General features: G+C 42.2%; 1 protein-coding gene across 1 annotated transcript in view; it reads left to right on the top strand.

Moving 5' to 3' along the window:
• Positions 1–19068, top strand: part of ADCY5 (adenylate cyclase 5) — a 223618-nt gene that overhangs the window by 180057 nt on the left and 24493 nt on the right. The window contains exons 9-11 of the mRNA XM_068139006.1: positions 11069–11091; positions 14904–15048; positions 16648–16745. Coding sequence (XP_067995107.1) covers positions 11069–11091; positions 14904–15048; positions 16648–16745 — 266 coding nt within the window. The remainder of the gene's footprint in view (positions 1–11068; positions 11092–14903; positions 15049–16647; positions 16746–19068) is intronic.

The raw sequence follows: 19068 nt of genomic DNA, 5'->3' as shown, positions 1-19068 counted from the left end.
CTTCTCTATAGCCTCTTGTATTAAGCTTCTTTTTCAGAGGCTGATGTTGCATACGTCAGGCTATTTCTTGCAAACCAATTTGAACCTGATTCAGATGTGTTATTTTCAGCTAGACTTTTTGTTGTTCTTGGGGACTATTCTTAAAAGTCCATTATTTATAGTATTTCCCATTAGTCAAAATGAAAACACGCTGCTCTCTGTGGCCTAGAAACCATTTTAATATCTGCTAGATTAATATTTTATTGATTAGATCATAGGAACAATTTCTCCATCTCCTGTCTCAACTCTTTCTCTCTGTGTTAACTTCTAATTTAAATATACATTTTTTGGTACCACTCGGCTTTGCACAGCGGTACAGCCTCTGACACTGTGTTGCGTGGATGCCATGTGCTGAAATTCATGCACAGTGGATGCTGACTGCACACACATGCACACTGCCTGCAAACTCCCTGCTTAGAATACAAAATACAGACAGAAGGGGAGCAGAACTACAAAGGCTTCTTTCAGTGCTCCTCTGGGATGACAAGTCATTGGTTTTGGTGAGCTGGTGTAGCTTTCACAAGATCCTGAAAATGTGTTCTTCATTCCACAGCACCCACCTTTCCCTTGGACTGCTTTCATGCAATTCGATGTAGTCTTTTGTCTTGAAAACTACAAACATGTAAGGTTGGAGTACTCAAAGTAGTATGCTGAAGGAAGGCAGCGCAACATCACCTTTCTCCATAAAATCTGGAGCTCCCTAGCTCTGCAATTTTAAAGCAGATGTTTATAAGGGTAATTGTGGGATAGTTCTCAGGCAGCAGCCATGTAATGTTGCAGTGCTGTGCAGTGAGGTTATCTTGATACGCAGATACAAATACATTTGTGCATGGAAGGTAATCTGGATGGTTATAAAAACAGGTTTTTGTCACAAGATTGGAATATTTTGCATTATGAAGACAGCTGTACTTCAGAAAAAAGGGAGACAGGTCTTGTGGCACTACCTACAATTCCCCAAAAGAGAATATTCAAGTCCTTGAATTGCATTTTGGTGAGGGCACTGTTATATTTAATAGAAAACAGGATAATTTGGGGCCATTTTCCTTTCCTTTGAATACTGACTCTGGTAGCTGTCTCTCTTCTTATGAGGCAGATTAGTATTAAAGGCAGCTGTATATCCCTTTTTTTAACTCCCTCCTCTTTTGTTGTGGCATTTCAATACACTCCCACATCTAGGCACATTGAAAGTGCATTGGTGGGTTGTGTGGGAGGGCAGCCCACCCAGCAGCGTGGGGAGGTCTTTGGTCCCTGCCACTCTCAAGCTTGTGGCTTCAAGCTTAACTTCTGCTGAATCTAGCTGACTTTCCATGATGCTCCTAGGCTGAGTTGTTCCACAGGAGTTTATTCAGGCACTTGCACACACATGTAAATAACATAAAGTATCTTAGCCATGTCCATGCAGCAGAAATCTAAATTGTCCTGGATAACTGGAATTATTTTCTAGTCCTGCCCTAGCTAACTAGGGCCCAAGTCAGCTGGAATTGCAACTGTGCCAGCTTATTCCATCCTGCCCAAAAGCCCTTTTATCTCCTTCATGCACCAGTCTGGTTTCCAGACCTTCTCCAGTCCTTCTGTTTCCCCTCTTGCTGTTTGGTGGTGGCCTTTCTTGCTGTGAAGAGCCTCCAGGCAGGCATCAAGGAGGAGACACTGATGCTGCCCATTGCTGACCCTAACACCCCTTAGCTAGTGAAGCCACTGCCCAGAGAATGCTGATCCTGGGGGCTGCTAAGTTGGGCTGCTAGGTCAGTTGAGGCCCCTAGAAAATTGGTAGAATTGCAGCAGCAAGATCAGGACCAAATGGTGCAAGAGGGCAAAGAGCTTTGCTCTGAGCTGGCAGCCTCTGCCAGAGCCCTCAGAGCCCATGGAGCTGGACAGGGCAATGTTGCTGGTGTGGAATAGGTGCAGGGCTGCCTTGCACTCCCTGGACTGGCAGAGAAGCCTAGGCAGGATCAGCTTTGTGGCTGTGTACAGACTATGAAAAGAGCCAGAGCACGGCAAAAGAGCAGCACAGCTGCTTTCAATTTTTATTGCTTTTTACAGCATGTTTATTGTTTCCTAAACAAAGGCAGTCAGTCCAGGATCAGTGACTGTATCTCTCTGGAAATGCAGACTTTTGTACTGCTCATGCTGTGCACAAAGGAGTAGCATTCCCTCAAGTATCCATACACCAGCCTTGTCTTCCACACTGTCTCTCTGGCCCAGTTTTTAATTGCAAAAGGGTCAAAAGTAAACAGACTTGAAAGCATTTGAGAGTACTCACATATTTATAGCTGTAACAATATTTATACACCACTAAGAAATACTTTGCTTTTCCTAATATAGATTTCAGAGTGCTTTTATAAATATTGATGGATTTTAGACTTCTAGAAATACCACTCAGGACTCAGTTTTCATCAGTGAAACAAAACTGCTATTAAAAAAAACCAAAACAGTTTGGGGATTGTGTTTGACTGTAAACTGGAAGAGGCTTGTTGTAAACAGCAGTAAAAAGGTAACTGTTGATGCCTTCCAAAGTTACAGCACAGTTCTAGATGGCAAATGGCTGTCTTGCATCTTTTACTCTGCTCAGCCTTATCAAGGTTATGACAAGGTTAGAAAACCACATCCAGCTGGGATGGTTTTCCAGTATGTAAAGGATGTCTACAAAAAAACATGGAGACTCCATTTTTACAAGGAATCACATGGAAAAGACAAGGGATAATAGGTAAAAGCTAATGCTGGGGAGATTGCAATTGGGCACAAATGGAATATTTTTCACAATGAGAACAATCAGCCATTGGAATAATCTCTTCATGGAAGTGGTGAGTTTCCAAACATTGGACTGGATGGAGTGCTGGGTCATCTTGTCTAGATTTTGCTTTTGCCATAAGAGGTTAGACTGGATGACCCTTGAGGTTCCTTCCAGACTAGTGTTCTGTGATTCTCTATTTCTATGATCTTTAAGCTGCCATACAGCTATCATATTTATTTTACACTGAGCAGGTTAGCTTGTGTCACATGCTTTGGGGAAGGTTCAGTTTAGAAACACGTACCTCTGAGTCCTTCTAATCAAATGTGAGCAGAGTGGCTAGCAAGATTCTGATCATGATTGTAGTGGCCTGGCAAATTTCCTTTTCTTTTTTCAGCTGTTGGAAAAGTTTAACATTAGGAAGTTTAGGAACATTAAAAATAAACCCCTGAAGATCTGCAATACTGATTTCAGTCTGATCATGCCTCTGTCATGAGTCTTGCTAATGAAGCATTCAATGTGCAGTGAAATTGGGTAGGACATCAATGTTAGTTACAAAGTAGAAACCAAAATGAAATTACATAGGGCTTATTCCTGTGTAGGAAACAGGAGTGCAGGCAGATGAGGCAAGGCTATAACAATGCATCCTGGATATGACCAATGCAGTACAGGACAAGCATTTCTTTCAGGTGGGGACTGCCTGCTTTCTTTCAGCACTGCTCAGAGCTCTGCATAGTCTTCTACATGATATTTGATTGCTTTGTGTTTAGTTTCTAACTAAATAACACTCATCTACAAGTTTGATCATTCAACCATAAAATATAATTCTTTGTCCTATTCACCCTGACCTAAATCAAACAATTCTCTGCATGTTGCCTTACAAATATGGCTCACTTCCTCCCTTTGTGTCTCCAAGTTGTCCTTATAATAGATTTTCTTCTTACTCAAAAATCAAAACCGAGGAACAGGTGCTTCAGAGGAACAGACACTATGGCTGGTTCTGTGCCAACTTTACCACTCAAACATCAGAAACATACAAAAAATCAAAATAAAACTCAGTAGGGCAAGCTTTCCTCAGTCAGCAGTGCAGCTCCATCAAAGAATTTGAGTCCATGAATGAGACACTAACGGTTCACCCTCCTAAGAGTTTCATTGATGTGAAGGTCACCATTATCCTCTTTTTCCAGCAGTCATCTGCTAAATCTGGTAACAGCAATACTGACGTCAGTGGAGCTGGGCAGGGGCACCCAATTGAGAGGAATTTGACCCATTATTTTTGTAGTGTGCAGAATCCCCTGAACTCATCAAGCAGGGAGAAACCCTCAAATGATCCTTTCTGCTGTAATCTCCCTGTGTTGCTATAGACCTGGAAGGAAATTGTTAGTCAGCTCTGGGTTTTATACAGCAAATTTGGTTTAGATAACTCACAAACAGCAATCCTGTCCTGCAGTTATGCTATATAATTGCTTTGGTGCTTCTGAAAAGAGGATTTGCCTGATTGATATGTTCTGTGTAATCTCATACAAACGAGTCAAAACCATATAAAGCATTGTCAATTGTTCAGATTGCGAGAGGCTTCGTAAAATTTTGTATCTTCATCTGCAAACCTAGCTTTTCTTCTCATAGATCAGGGTTTGCAATCATCCTTGATTAAATGCTTTAAAAGAGGGATAAGTATCATCAAGATGCAAGAGATGATTTGCAACTGCTTTTGTAGAACTTAGGCAGAGTTTAATGTTCGCTGGGAAGTCTTGCGTTGATATTTTTTCCACTACTCAATACCCTTTCCTAGAGTAAATCACAGTCATATGGGAAAAAGAGGTTTGGATCATGTCAGTATTCAAAAGTGTTGGTTAGTTTCTGAGTGGAACTAATCCTTCAGAAACAAAGATAAAAGTTCTCTTTTTTTCACAGAAACACTTTCTCTAATGTTCACAGCAGTGTTGCACAGGTGGGCATCAGAAGTGAGTGGAGTTGTGGCACTTAACACGATGATTTCCAAAGCTTCCTAAAGCTGGCAGGAGGCTTTAATGACCAAAGGATTCAGGTCTGCTGCATCCTTTGGTTTGGGTCTGGTTTTCAAGGAGGATGAGCAGCTCTGTCCAGTGCCAGTGGGTGATTTCAATTAAGGATGGTTAGGCTTAGATTCAATGTCTGCATCTCATTACAAGGCTATTTGATAGTCGTTTCTGTGGAAGTATATTATGTTTATCATCATTTGGAGTATAAAGATGAAAGGGCAGAGATTAGGGAGCCAGGAATTAATACAGAGCAGTTCTAGGCCTACCTATTCTTATGTCTTTTTCTGTTTTGCAAATTCTGGAAACGGTTCACAAACGAGGTGCAGAGCCATGTACCATTTTGCTTGAAAACATGAGCTTTGGTCTGGAGAGATTTTCATAGAACCATAGAATAGAATCATTTTGATTCAGAGTTGACAGAAAACTGGGAAATGTGAGCACCTGCACTTCTCAGAGGTGTGAGTTCAGACTCAGAAGTTAATTAAAAATAAGGGAAGACCTATTTCAAAAGCAAAAAGTTATGTTCTCTAGATAAAAATCTGATGGGCCAAGTGAATTCAGGGGGTTGGCCAGGTCCAGTCTACTAGCCCAGGGCTGTGCACAAAATAATTTTGAGTAGAACAAAATAGAGGGTTTTGCCATCTGTGAGCAGTGCAGTGGAATGAAAGTCTATTTATCAAGTAGGGCGGGCTGCAGAAAAGGAGCACTTCAGCGTTCCTTTTTGGAGCTCATTAGTCTGTGCTCCAGCTATAGCAGACACACTCATCATGTAATCTGTTTCATAAACTGGTTTCCTGCCAGTTTGTTGTTCTGCACTTAGATGCTTGTTAAATATCCTTTCTATCAGGCTTTTCTGTGCCAGTTCTTCCTGGACTCTCATATAGAAATTGTGTTATTTCTGGCCTGAGTGCTTTGAAGTCCTTCGTTTTGTCCCTGCTTTTACACCTGACAGTGTCTGTCTCCGTGGACTTGTCTTGCTAACCACAGGGACAAAGGCAGTATGCACAACACTGTTGAAAACAGATGTGAATAATTTGTTTAGCAGTGGGGCCAAACCAGGTTTGTTTTTAACTACATCCACTTTCAGCCTGTCACTCCTGTTTTCCATGGTCACTGTCTCTGTGAAGCACCTTTGCTTTGCACGCCATCCTGACCTCTGGCAAAGCTCATTTTGTCCCTAAGTCTAAAGTTCTTTTGATTTCTTTTTTAGCACCATATGAGTCTCATTCTAACTTTATTCGGGGGGGGGGGGGGGGGGAAGAAAAGAAAAATTAGATTCTCTCTCACTTTTGGTCTTACAATCTCTGGCAGAGTTGCTAGTGAAGTTTTTAGGGTGAAATCCATGCTTCCCAGCCATGTTGCCACTAAGAAGGTCAGAGAGCTTTTCAGCCCCTCTACAGTCTGATTTTTGGAGCTAAATGTAAAGTTAAAAGGGTGTAAAGTCAATTCCACTTTTCTTTGCATGTTTACAATATGTTAATAATAGCAGCTAATGTTCTCAAAGTTGGAATTATTATTTCTAATGGTTCTTGATTTGAATCATTATGATGTAGCAGTCAGCTTGTCAAGGCTTTGACAAACACTTTATCGTTCTATTTAGGGAATCAGTTTTAATCTTCAAAGAAAAGGGCTTAGCTAATTTAGAAGTCAAGCAGAGAGATGGCAGTCATATGAGCTTTTAGCACAATAGATATTCATAAAATATCCTCCACAAAATAGTAGTAAGCCTTGGGGACAGATGCAGTAATATAATATTCCCTCTTTCTTCCTCCTGCACGTCTACTCCCACTGAGGATAGTCATTAAAAGTAAGTGCTTGTAAATTCAGAGCCACCTGACCTGCCATTAAAAAAAATATGGGTTTTAAAGAATCACATGCAGACAAGAAGAAAGAGCAGGACTGTTCTTTGCTAGGTGCTAGTGCCTCTCAGGAAGCTGATCAGCTAAGTTTGGCTTAATATTTCCTGAAGTCAGAGAGAGAACTGGTTTAGTCTCAGGGCAGTTATGAAGTGGTATTACCTTTAGGTTGGCAGTCTGGTGCAGAATAATGCAGCATCCTGGGGGAAGGGGAAATACTCCAGTACTGGGGATATTTAAGATGAGGCTGAATAAAAATTGCATGAGGTCCTACAATCCATTAGTACTGCACTGCAATAAGACCAATCTCATGCTTTATGTTCCCTTCTAGAGAAAAGGAATTTTGGCCTCAACAAAGGGTACTTAATCATCATGATTATGAAGCTGTTCTTGAACTCCTATGAACTTCTATCTGCCTGATTCTTGTAGCCATCACCACTTCTGCCATTTTTTATCCCTGCTAACAGTTCCCAGCCTTCATAGCAGCCTAGAAAGCCATCAGTGCTGCTTCATTCGGGCACAATTCCATAAGCAGTCACAAGGGGATTTAAATTTTTAACTCCAGGAAGTGGCTGCATCTCTTCCTACCCTTTCCTAAATGATAGGCACCTCATTTCTGTCAGCTTGTTTGTCTGTTTTCCTGCGTATTTAGATTTCTGTATATGTGTGTGCAGGAATGCCAATCCTGACATCTTTGGGCAGCTCAAAACCTGCTCTGCACCTGAATACAAACCCAGCTCAGCTACCCAGCCTCCAGCAGTGAGCACAGACAGGTGAAATTAGGGATGCTTCATAGATCCACTTGCTGCAGCAGCCTCTCTTACTTTTCTTACTGCTTGAGCTTGGAAGTTTGTCTACTAGATCAAGAGTGTCTTAGTCCTGAAGGATTGGTTGTGCTTCATGTTTACCCTGTGTGTAACACAAACCATTGCAATTCCTGCAAGCAGCCTTATGCTGAGCCAAAGTACTTTAATTGGAGCAAAGCATCCAAGTCGTAAGGAAACTAAACTGTTTGTGATCTGTGGAGAAGAAACAAGAGCAATGTGTAATTAGTGCCCAAGCCTCATGCAAAGGAAAGGAAATAATAGAATTTAAGTGAAGATTTTTCAGTGGATGAAGCATGCCCTTGAAGTAGGAGGAGGTGAAAACACATTAACCAAAACCCAGGGGAAAATGTTCCTCCCAACTCAAAATAGGGTGAACATCATAACCCTGTGTGTGCAATCATCTCCTCCACTTAAAAGGCTTCTTGGTGTGTGATTGAGACATGGATGCTTTAATGGATAGGGAGGAAAATCTCTGGTCGCAGCGAGATCCTGGAGGTGTGTTTGCTCTGTATCTTGGCGAAGTCTTTCAGTGCAAACAAGAAAGATCTCCTGTAATAAAAGACCATTTTTTTAAAAGAAGCTGTGCATGAGGTGTTTTTTTCCTGAAGTTATCCTGCAGGTCTTTCTCCATAACAATTCCAGTTTGGGCAATTCTGCTTAAAGAGTATTCTGTATTAAATGGGAACATTTGAAGTGAATAATTTAGTTTGCTTAACTTACAGAGGTTCATACTACATTTAATTTTAATCTGACTCTGCCTAATTAAAGTTCAAGTCACTCTTAAATATTTAGCCTTGTTAAATAGAGATAGAAGAAAATATGATAATCTTTTCCTTTTTTGCTTTACCAGAGATATGCCTCTTTTGTTTGGGTTTTTAGTTTTTAGTTTGAAACACAGCAGCATGAGCCTCATGCACAATGTAGGTTTTTTAGTTTGAAAGATAGATCAACTGATTCTGTATTAGTTTAGAGACTCCTTTTAACAGTTTTGCCATGGGATTGAAGCAGGGGACAATCAATTTCCATCTTGATCAAGTGATCACCCATATGATCAACCAGTTAAATATGCAGCCTTTTCCAGCATACTTAGGGAATTTTTTTGAGGACGCACTTGCTGAGGTGCTATGGTAACCTGACCCAGCTGGCCTGCGGCCTCACACTGATGCACCTAGAAGGCAACAGTATGAGATCTCTGTAGTTTCAGTGGGATGAATGGTTAACACAGCTGTCTGTGAAAATCAGACCATTTTAGGGGTTATGAGGACTCTGTCACTGCAGTGAGACATCCAGTTCCCATGTGGCTGAGCTTGAATATGTGAGCATGATGTCTGTCTAGTAAACAAGTACTGTCTGTTTTCTCATCAGTTCCCTCCCCTTATCTCTTGTCTGGTACTTATTTGTGTGCAGCTGATTTTCTTCTTTTGTTTGGTTCTTTTTTCCCCCTCAGCCTAACTGACTATGACACCAGACAAATTAGTGAGCATTTTGTCTGCATGATTAATCAGTGAGCTTTCAGTTTTGGCACTGTGTTTACCATTGCTTAGAAGATAAATAAATAAATCAATCAGATATTCCTGACAACTGTAACATTATTAAGCAAAGGGAGGGGGAAAAAATCACAAACACAAAAACCCACACAACAAAAAGTCATTTGAATGATTGCTTCATCACTCTCTAATGTGAAATCAAAAGTACATGTTTATTTTGGCTTGTATAACTGGACATGCTAACTTGGAATTCACATGACCATTTCCTTCTTCCCACTGGATCTGCTGCTGGTTGTTAGATGGGACTGAGAGTTCCTTTATCTGAACTTCTGATGGGCAATGTTGGAACTGCAGTTTCTGTTTGGAAGTATGGTTTTAGTCTGAAGCGGAGTATGTAAAAATGGAAATCGTTTTTTCAGTGAATCACTGTCCTGGCTGTTGAGCTGAGTGACAAAACTCACTTTTTCCCTCTTGCAAAGCTGATGCTGTTCTGAAGGAGTCTGTGCTGGCTTTACTTCTGCCTCTTGCCATACTGCTGCATTGCTAACTAGCTGCAGGGGCAAAACCTGTTCTTGTTTAGTGTCTGGTCAGCGTTCTTGTTTCTGATGGTGTGGGAGAAGGTGGCTGTGTGAAGACTTTCCCCAGAATACTTTTACTTTTTTTACAGTGATTAATCTCAGTTTGCTGTCTCCCAGAATGGTGTAGAGCCTGCAGGTCCAGCAGCTGCAGTATCCTCATGTGCTCTGAGCAGTGCTGGCATGAGATCTCTGGGAGGGAAATAAAAGGAATTCTTACTATCTCCCAGCTACATTTGGTTTATGTTTTGAAACACAGGGTACAAGCCCTTCCTCTGAGTATTTGACCCTGCTTGTCAAACATACAACTTTTCTTGACTTCAGTTAAATTTAAGCCAAGATGCTGGAGGCAGATTCCATCTCAGCCCATGCAAAATGGCCATTTTGATGCAATTTGGTCTATTAGATATGTTAATGCTAAACATACAAAATTATGCCTCTGTATGTATTTTTCCCTGAGGCCTTCTAGCCACTTAAACCGTGGATGATCCATAAATACATACTCAGTTCATGTGGCCCTGAAGGAATTGTGAACATTTTGGCCATTACAAATACTGTAAATAATTCCTGAAATCTCATTCAAGAAAACATGTTTTGTGTGTGCAGTGAGGGGAGAAGGAAGGAGAGCCCCTTGAGGTTCCTCTTGAAGAGACAAGAACCAAAATACATCCACTTCCCTCCCTTAGTTGAGCCCTGGCATAAAGAGGTGCATCTTTTTTGAATACAATAGTTGAACTATATTACTATTCTGAGTTTTGTTTCAATTTAATGTTCAGACTACTGGAGCACCTCTCCTGTGAAAAAAGGCTTTGAGAGATGGGGTTTGTACAGCCTGGAGAAGAGAAGGTTCCAGGGAGACCGTAATCGCGGCCTTTCAATACTTCAAAGGGCCCATAAGAAAGTTGGGGACTTTCTGTCAGGGCCTGCTGTGACAGGACAAGGGATAATAGTTTTAAACTAAAAGGGGGGAGATTTAGACTAGAGACAGGGAAGAATTGTCTTACAGTGAGGGTGGTGAAACACTGACACAGGTTTCCCAGAGATGTTGTAGATGCCCCATCCCTGGAAACATTCCAGATCAGGTTGGAAAGGGCTCTGAGCACCCTGATCTAGTTAAAGATGCCCCTGCCAATTGCAGGGGAGTTGGACTAGATGACCTTTAAAGATCCTTTCCAACCCAGACTCTCCTATAGTTCTGTCATTCTATAAAATGCATCCTCATTTACAACATTAGCATTTCCATTGTGTCATGTGTAATGGTGAGTGCACAAGAGGAGACACCTGAGGTGAAGCGGAGCAGCTGGAGCACTTTCCTTGCCTTCAGTTGCATCTGTTTACATCTGAAGGCATGTGTTTTTCCAAAACTGATCTGTCTGCCCGATGACACAGCACCACAAAACAATGCTTTGGGTGGGTAAGGCACCTAACAAATGAGTGCCCTGAAAATTCCTCTGCAAAATGCTGTTCTTAGGGTACTTTGTGTTCTCAAGGTCTTCCTGGTTTCCTAACCTTTATGTCCTTTTCCTTTCTTTCAGGGTTTTGAGGACCCCAAGGACAAGTAAGCAAATTTATTTCTGTCATACTCTGGGATTTTTTTTTCTCATATTATAAAAAAAAAATAAAAAGAAAGAAAGACAAAACTTAATGCCCAGCAGGCAAGAGTAGCAGCCTGGACTCCCCAGAAGTTTTTTATGGAGGGACAGTCAGTTGAAGGCACAGCACTGACTGATGTGCATTCAGAGCTGCCACTGCTCACAAAACAGTTATTAATTTGTGTGGCTCTAACTTGCTTTTCTGTAATTAAAATGCTTGCTGCTCTTCCCCTTGCCCCCAATATTCTTCACTACTAGCTGCTTTGAAAACATCCCAAGGGCAAAATACTCCATAAAGTATGGCCGAGTGTTGAACATCTCTGATAAAAAACAATTGTGTGCATATTGAATTGTACGTATCTCTTCTGAGTTTGTTTGAATGTATTTTGTATTACTCTCCATTGCATATTACCTACTTCTATATATAAAAATGAACTCACAGTATGGTAGGAAGGGACCTCCAGAGATCATGCAGTAAATCCCCCTGCTAACACAGGTTCACCTAGATCATGCATTACAATCCCCTTGCTAACACAGGTTCACCTAGGGAACTCAGAAATCACAGCTTAGTTTAAACAGTAAATTTGAACTTTACTGCTCTAAAATACAGCCACATTAGAGCAGCATTTTCTTCTTTCTTTTTTTTCCACATAGAATTTAGAAGATCACAAGCAGTTTGCAAATTCGGTTTTGAGGGGAAAAAACATCAATTGTGTTCTCATTTTAACTTCTACAGCTGGACCTAACTGAAGCATTTCCTATATTGAAGGTGTTCGCAATAATTATGCTTTCAATCCTAGCAAATGGCATTAATTGTAGCTTGCACAGAGCAAACCAGGCAGTGGCAGAGGAAACTGATGCTTAAAATTGTTGCTGTTTCCCCTTATCATGTTTATCAGGCTGTCAGTCAGAACTAAGTGGACCTGTGTGAGGTGGGACAGCTAAATGCTGCTGTGGGCTCTAAGTATTCAGCCTTGGGAAAACTATCATTATGGTGGTTGAGCACTGAGAGCAACTCCCCAAAAGTGAAGAGAGGTGATAAGTTTGAATATGGCAGTATTAAGAATCATTCTTTCCTTCCCTTGTCCTTCACTGCAAACTTGATGCAGAGCATTGTTGGTTGCTCTGAAGCCAGCATCTCTGGGTTAAGTGCTAGCTTTCACATTTGCAGAGTGCAAAAGCTCTGTTCATGCTGTTGCTGTCCCTTGCAACAATTTTCTCCTGGCTACATGTGGAGGTATTTCAGCAGTGCTTTTAAGAGGTGTTTCTGGAAGTTTTGTAGTTGCCTGAAATTAAATCCTTGGGGTTTCCCTCCTCACACTGTCAACATATCAGTAAGTATTTCCACATGATTTTCACTAGTCTAGGGTAGTACCTCAGCTCTGACTTACAAGCACTGCCTCCAGGGCACTCCTTACCAGAGGGAAATTTTGCATTTCCATTTAAAATTACATTTATGCAAATGTATCCAAACTTGCTGTACAGTAATTTGGGTTGGCTACGAAAGTCACTCAGGCAGCTATAGGTATGTGCGAGGTGACTAAGCTTCCCTGCAGTCTGCTTGAAGGTGACCATCCCAGCACAGCAATTTAAAAGCTGCAAGGGTATTTCTACACAATCTGTAGCCATAGAAGTTATTGCAGTATTAGAGATACCCTCAGCAGTACAATGATACGTTACTGAACTGGAGGTGGCCGAGGCCAAAGCCCAAGCAGGCAGTTTCTTCTCTTCATGTCTTCCTGAGTTACGCTTTTAGACTAGAACTTGAAATTTAACTGAGGTTCAGCAAGATGCTGAGCTGATTCTTTTGCTTTGCTTCTAGGGGAAAATGTATTGCATGTCTTACATGTGGTATGAAATGACTAAATTTGAATGACACCAAAGTGTAAATAACTTCCAGGCTCTTGGAAGATATTCTGTAAATACAAAGTCTAATGATTTCCCTGCTTATTTTAACGAGTCCAGAAGGTATTGTGAGGATTGAATGAAAATAAGCAGCATTGTCTTGAATGCTCAAGCAGATGTGCTTCCTCTAAGGAAATGTCTAGAACTAAATCAAATGTCCTGTCCTTCTAGGGACAAAAAGCCTTTTAATTTCAAAGTGGAATATATGAAGCTCAAGAAATTAAATGACCCTAAAACCCCCAAATTAAAAAAAAAAGTCTTTTCTCAAACCCCACTGAATGTTGGCTGAAACACAGATACAACATTGAGATGAGCTGGATTTGCACATGACATATGGCTACTAAATAGATCACGGTGTGTCATCATGACCCAGATGAGGTGCAGACACAGTCAACTCGCTGGCTGGGCTGAAGGCAGTTGAAATGGAAACAAATAGATGGACCTGATTTATTTTTCTCTTGGCAAGAGGGACATGGTAGACTTAGACTACAGAGGCCTTCTTCAAATCTGGTCCAGTTTTGCAGAAAGCTTTTGGAGTCTTTCTTTTGAAAAGAGACTTTTGGCTTTTAAAATAGAGTCACATTCTGGCCTGTAAACTGTTTTGAGCAGTCTCTGCTACGTTGCAGAGTTGTACCTGTAAGGACCTGCTGTCTGCAACACAGTGTTTGTGCATTATGCATTGTTATCCAGTACAAATACAAGCCAGAAAATAAAGCAGTGTGGCTTTTCATCGTGCTTGTCAGAACTTGGGAGTGTTTCTTTGGAGGGCCTAAAGTGAAGGTCACACAACACGAGCCATAAGTTGCTGTGCTGTCATGGGGTTTGCACACAGAAATAGTTACCTGCTGGAATAGGACCCAGTGTAAGTGGGGAGCATATCCCAGTGGGTAATTGTGGATAACCTTGGCAGTCACGCAGGAAGAGCAGAAAAACAGCACTTCAGGTTTAGCTTTTCATTTCTGCCTATAGCTAGTTTTAAGGCAGGCAATTAAAAGTTACAGCACCAAGTTATTAAATCCTGTTAGATTTGTAAAATAACCACAAAGGTGGGGGAGGTGCTTCAGGTTTCCTGATCCTCAGTGAAAAATGCTTCAGGGAGATTTAAGTTGTAGGTTTGGGTTTTTTTTTCCAACAGTTTTGTGAAATCAGCCTCATTTTCCTGAAGCTGTAGCTAAGCATCAGAAGCATAGTGATATTAAGGTGATAAGCAATTTAGAAATCTTGTTCCATATACTTACAAAGCAGAATCCAATTTGATTTTTTTTTGTTTCCTTGAGTAAATACCTTGTAAACAGAAAATTTTGTTTGCTTTATGCTTTATTATCATAACTGCGTGAAGGGGAGGCAGTAGGGCAGCAGGCCACATTTTTTTCCCTACCTTCATTCTGTGAACAGCTTTTTCTCAGAAAGGGAGAATTATTCAAGTGTAGAATTTTTCACAGAAATATTTGCAGAAATTAATTGTTTTAAAGCAAGAAATATGGCTGGCCATAGAAATCATTTTGCCAGTGCAGGCACTAACAGCTACAACAGCGTAGTAGCTCAGGGAAGAGTAAGTCAGAGGACTAGTGGAAGGGGACTGCTGGTTGGTTTTAGAAAATGAGGGATGGAAAAAAGACTGCAAAGCACGAAAAAAATATGAATATAGTAAAGAAAAATGGCAAGTCTTTTTCTTTCACTGCTGAACTCAGCACCGGCAATGAGCTTTAGAGCCAACGTCATTTTTGTCTCGGCTCATAATCCATTTTTCAACTTGAAGCTGTCATAAGCAAAATGCCATTAACCTCCAGCTTGTTATACAGTCAGATGATAACATATGGTGGAGAGGGAAATGACTTTGTCCTCTTATGCTCCCTTTTTGTGACATCCTTAGGAATACACAGGAAAGTATGAACCCAGAAGATGAAGTGGATGAGTTTCTTGGCCGCGCCATCGATGCCAGAAGTATTGATCGGTTACGCTCTGAACATGTGCGCAAGTTCCTCTTAACATTCAGGGAGCCTGACTTGGAGAAAAAGGTGACGTCTAAAATTTATTGCAACATGTCAGTCAGCCTTGTTATGAGTTTTACTTCTCCTGCATAAGGTCAAGCTTTTATAGCTAAAGCTAGGTTTTAGGTGGTCTTCAAAAACATCCATGCTTCTTTGTGGAAACCTTGATATCCCTGTCCCTAGAAAGGTGCAGTCACCTGAAGGGCTGGGCAGGAAAACCAAACCATTTCTGTCAAACCCATATAAATATGCAATGATAAACTGTAAAGGGAATCCAGAATAAGACAGATTTGTTTCTTTTTGAGCCATCTAAACTGAGATTGCAGTCACCCCTTATTTCTTTGAAATCACTGGAGATGTCTTCTTCAGCCTGCCTGAGCTATGAATGACCTCTGGAGGGTCTTTTCCCTGCTCTTTGTTTCCCCAGGGAGCCCCAGGTACTACCTAGGGGTCTTTGGTGTGCAATTCTTGTCTTGTCTTTTTTTTTTTGAGTCCATTTTAAGCAACAGGTGGCTTTCTCTGTCTCACAAATGTAAGAAAAAAGAGTAACAGACCTAGGGCTCCTGAACAGCTCATTGCTTCTTGATTTGGTTTCATCTAACATTGTTGTGAGGCAAAGATCATTTCAGTTTCTCTGTCTATATAACAGAGACAGCATCAGCTCTAGACAGCTGCATGGTTAAATTCAGTCAAATCTAGAGGTACCTGGATGTTCTTATTACAGGTACTATGTAAAATAATGGGTTTAACTGCCCAAAGAAAGTTAAAGTAATTGGTTTTACTGTTTTTTATTCAAGTACAGATCCTTGGGATACTTGAGTGGTCTTCAGGTTAGACTCATGGAAAAAGTTTGAATTATAAGGTTGCACTAATTATGTTATGGGTTTTTTTTAAACACTCTTTCCATGACAGGGATTAGAGCCTATTGCAAAAGCACACCTTTGCAGGGTTATACAGCTATTCAGTGAATCAGTGTAGGGCTCGAGCATGTAATTTCCTCCCCCCCACTCCTTCCCTTTAATTTTGCAGCTGAAAATTGTTAGGGAAATCAGTGGTTCACCTGTTCTGAGCACCTTGTATTTTGTGGTTCAAACATTGAGACCATCTGTAGTGAGAACTGTGCTTGAAGATAAATAAAGCATCCTTGGGAATTGGATACAAGTCCCATGTGACCGCTCTGTTGACAAGTAGTTGGAAGGAGCAACTGTGTGAAAACCACAGCGTCCTTGCGCTGCCATCACAGCGAGCCAAGTTGCCTGCACAAAACACAAGATTTTCTCATTAGCAGCGCTGGTACCTTCTGGAGGAGACTTCCCAGGGAAGAAGTTTAGGTCTGACCAGGGTGACCTAGAATCCTGGTCCCAGTTAATCCATCCCTGTTCCTCTTGTGCAAAGGCCAGATGGTGAATCCTGTCTCCAGCCAGCTGTATGGGTTTGTTCTTTGGCCTTTGCATCTGTTCGTGCCCATAGAGCTAGCCCGGGGAGATGGGGAGCTTGTAATGTTAGTTGTTTCCTACCAGTGCTGCTTTCCAAGGACCTAAACAGAAGCCAAGTAAGAAGATTTTGTGGAGAGAAGGCAGTCAGCCAAGTTTCACACTAACATAACCCTGTTTGCATTTGTTGCAGTACTCCAAGCAGGTGGATGACAGGTTCGGGGCCTATGTGGCTTGTGCCTCCCTAGTCTTCCTCTTCATCTGCTTCGTTCAAATCATAATCGTGCCGCAGTAAGTACCTTTTCATCCCTTTGTTCCCATCTGCTCCCCTCCTCTATTCTGGCCTACTTCTGGCTGTCTTCTTATCTGAATGCAGTGGGACGGGGAGGTGAAAAACCTGTCACAGCCTTATTGCTCAGAGCACTGGGATCTCTGGGTCTGCTTCACAGATGAGGCATGACTGGCTAACTGCAGAGGTCCCAGCTGACTGGAGTTTTGCAAATGTGGCACCCATCTACAAGAAGAGCTAGAAGGAGGACCCAGGGAACTACAGAGCTGTCAGTCTGATCTCTGTACCAGGAAAGATCATGGAACAGATCATCTTGAGTGCCACTAAACAGCACACACAGGGCAACCAGGTGAAGCACAGTCAGCATGGGTTCATGAAAGGCATGTCCTGCTCAACAAGCTTGATTTCCTTTTGTGACAATGTGACCCACGTAGTTTATGAGGGAAAGGCTGTGGATGTTTGCTTTAGTAGAGCATTTGACACTGTGTACCACAGCATCCTCATGGAGAAACTGGGTGCACATGGCTTGGATGGTGTACACATTAATGGGTTAAAAACTGGCTGGGTGGCTTGGCCTGAGAGTGGAATGGAATTAAATTTAATATCTTTATCAATGATCTGGACAAGGGGACCAAGTGCACCTTCAGTAACTTTGCAGATGACACCAGACAGGGTGGGAATGTTGATCTGCTCAAAGGTAGGAAGGTTCTGCAGAGGAATCTGGACAAGTTGGACCGATAAACCAAGGTCAGTCGTGTGAGGTTTAACAAAGTCAAGTGCCAGGCCATGCACTTTGGTCACAACAACCCCAGGCAACAGTTCTAGCTTGGGGCAGAGTGGCTGGAAAGTGGCCCAGAAGAAAAGGACCTGAGGGTGCTGATTGACAGCTGTCTGAACATGCACCAGCAGTGTGCTCAGGTGGCCAAGAAGGCCAACAGCATCCTGGCCTGGATCAGGAATAGTGTGGCCAGCAGGAGTAGGGAAGTGATCATGCCCCTGTACTCAGCACTGGTGTGGCCACATCTTGAATACTGTGTTCAGTTTTCATAGAATCAATAAGGTTGGAAAAGACCTCAAAGATCATCAAGTCCAACCTGTCACCCAAGACCTCATGACTACTAAACCATGGCACCAAGTGCCACGTCCTGGCACAGCTTGAAACTGTGTCCTCTTCCCATGCTCAGGGTGTGTGCAAGTGCCACGTCCAATCCCCTCTTGAACACCTCCAGGGACGGTGACTCAACCACCTCCCTGGGCAGCCCATTCCAACTGCTAACAACTCTCTCTGTGAAGAACTTTCTCCTCACCTTGAGCCTAAACTTCCCCTGGCACAGTTTGAGACTGTGGCCTCTTGTTCTGGTGCTGATTGCCTGGCAGAAGAGACCAGCGCCCTCCTGGCTACAATCTCCCTTCAGGTAGTTGTAGACAGCAATAAGGTCTCCCCTGAGCCTCCTCTTCTCCAGGCTAAACCATCCCAGCTCCCTCAGCCTCTCCTTGTAGGGCTTGTGTTCACAAGGAGAAAGACATTGAGGCCCAGGACTATGTCTAGAAAAGGGCCACGAAGCTGGTGAAGGGTCTGGGGAGCAAGTCATAAGAGAAGTGGCTGAGGGAACTGGGACTGTTTAGTGTGGAGAAGAGGAGGATGAGGGGAGGCCTTATTGCTCTCTACCTGAAAGGAGGTTGCAGTCAGGTGGAGGTTGGTCTTTTCTCCCTGGTGTCAAGTGAAAGAACAAGAGGAAATGGCTTCAAGTTGCGTCAGAGGTGGTTTAGACTGGACATTAAGAAAAAATCATTTACTGAAAGAGTGGTCAAGCACTGGAATGTGCTGCCCAAGGAGCTGGTGGAGACACCTTCCCTGGAGCTGTTCAAAGAATGTGTAGACATGGCACTTTGGGCCATGTTTTAATGGCTGTGGTGGTGCTAAGTCAATGGCTGGATTCAATGATCATACAGGTTTTTTCCAACAGAAATCATTCTGTGATTCTCTAACCTCTTATGCGTTTGTTTTTCTGGACTCAAGAGCAGTAGTGCAAGAAGAAGGGGAGGGAGGGAGTCAAGCTACACATGCCTCAAGTTTTAGTAGCTCACTCTGGGTTTTGGGATTGCAGTCATTTCTATCCCCAGCAAGAGTGGCATGAACTCGTCAGGGCTGTGTGGCACAGTGCTCTCAGACCCCTGCGATGAAATGCTAAAAGGCACAGCGTAACACTCTAGATCTTTTCCATCAGAGAGCTCTGCAGACATGGTATTTCTTTCAAATAGTTCATAAAACAATTCTTTAAAATGAAAGCATGTTGTCATTTCCTGTGCTCTGCTTTAGTAGCA

Source organism: Melanerpes formicivorus, unplaced genomic scaffold (genome assembly GCF_026170545.1).
Source record: "Melanerpes formicivorus ecotype bairdi unplaced genomic scaffold, bMelFor1.0.p_v2 SCAF_5, whole genome shotgun sequence".
In the NCBI taxonomy this organism is placed as follows: domain Eukaryota; kingdom Metazoa; phylum Chordata; class Aves; order Piciformes; family Picidae; genus Melanerpes; species Melanerpes formicivorus.
The sequence above is the reverse complement of the archived record's forward strand: the minus strand, read 5'-3'. Positions and strand labels throughout refer to the sequence as shown.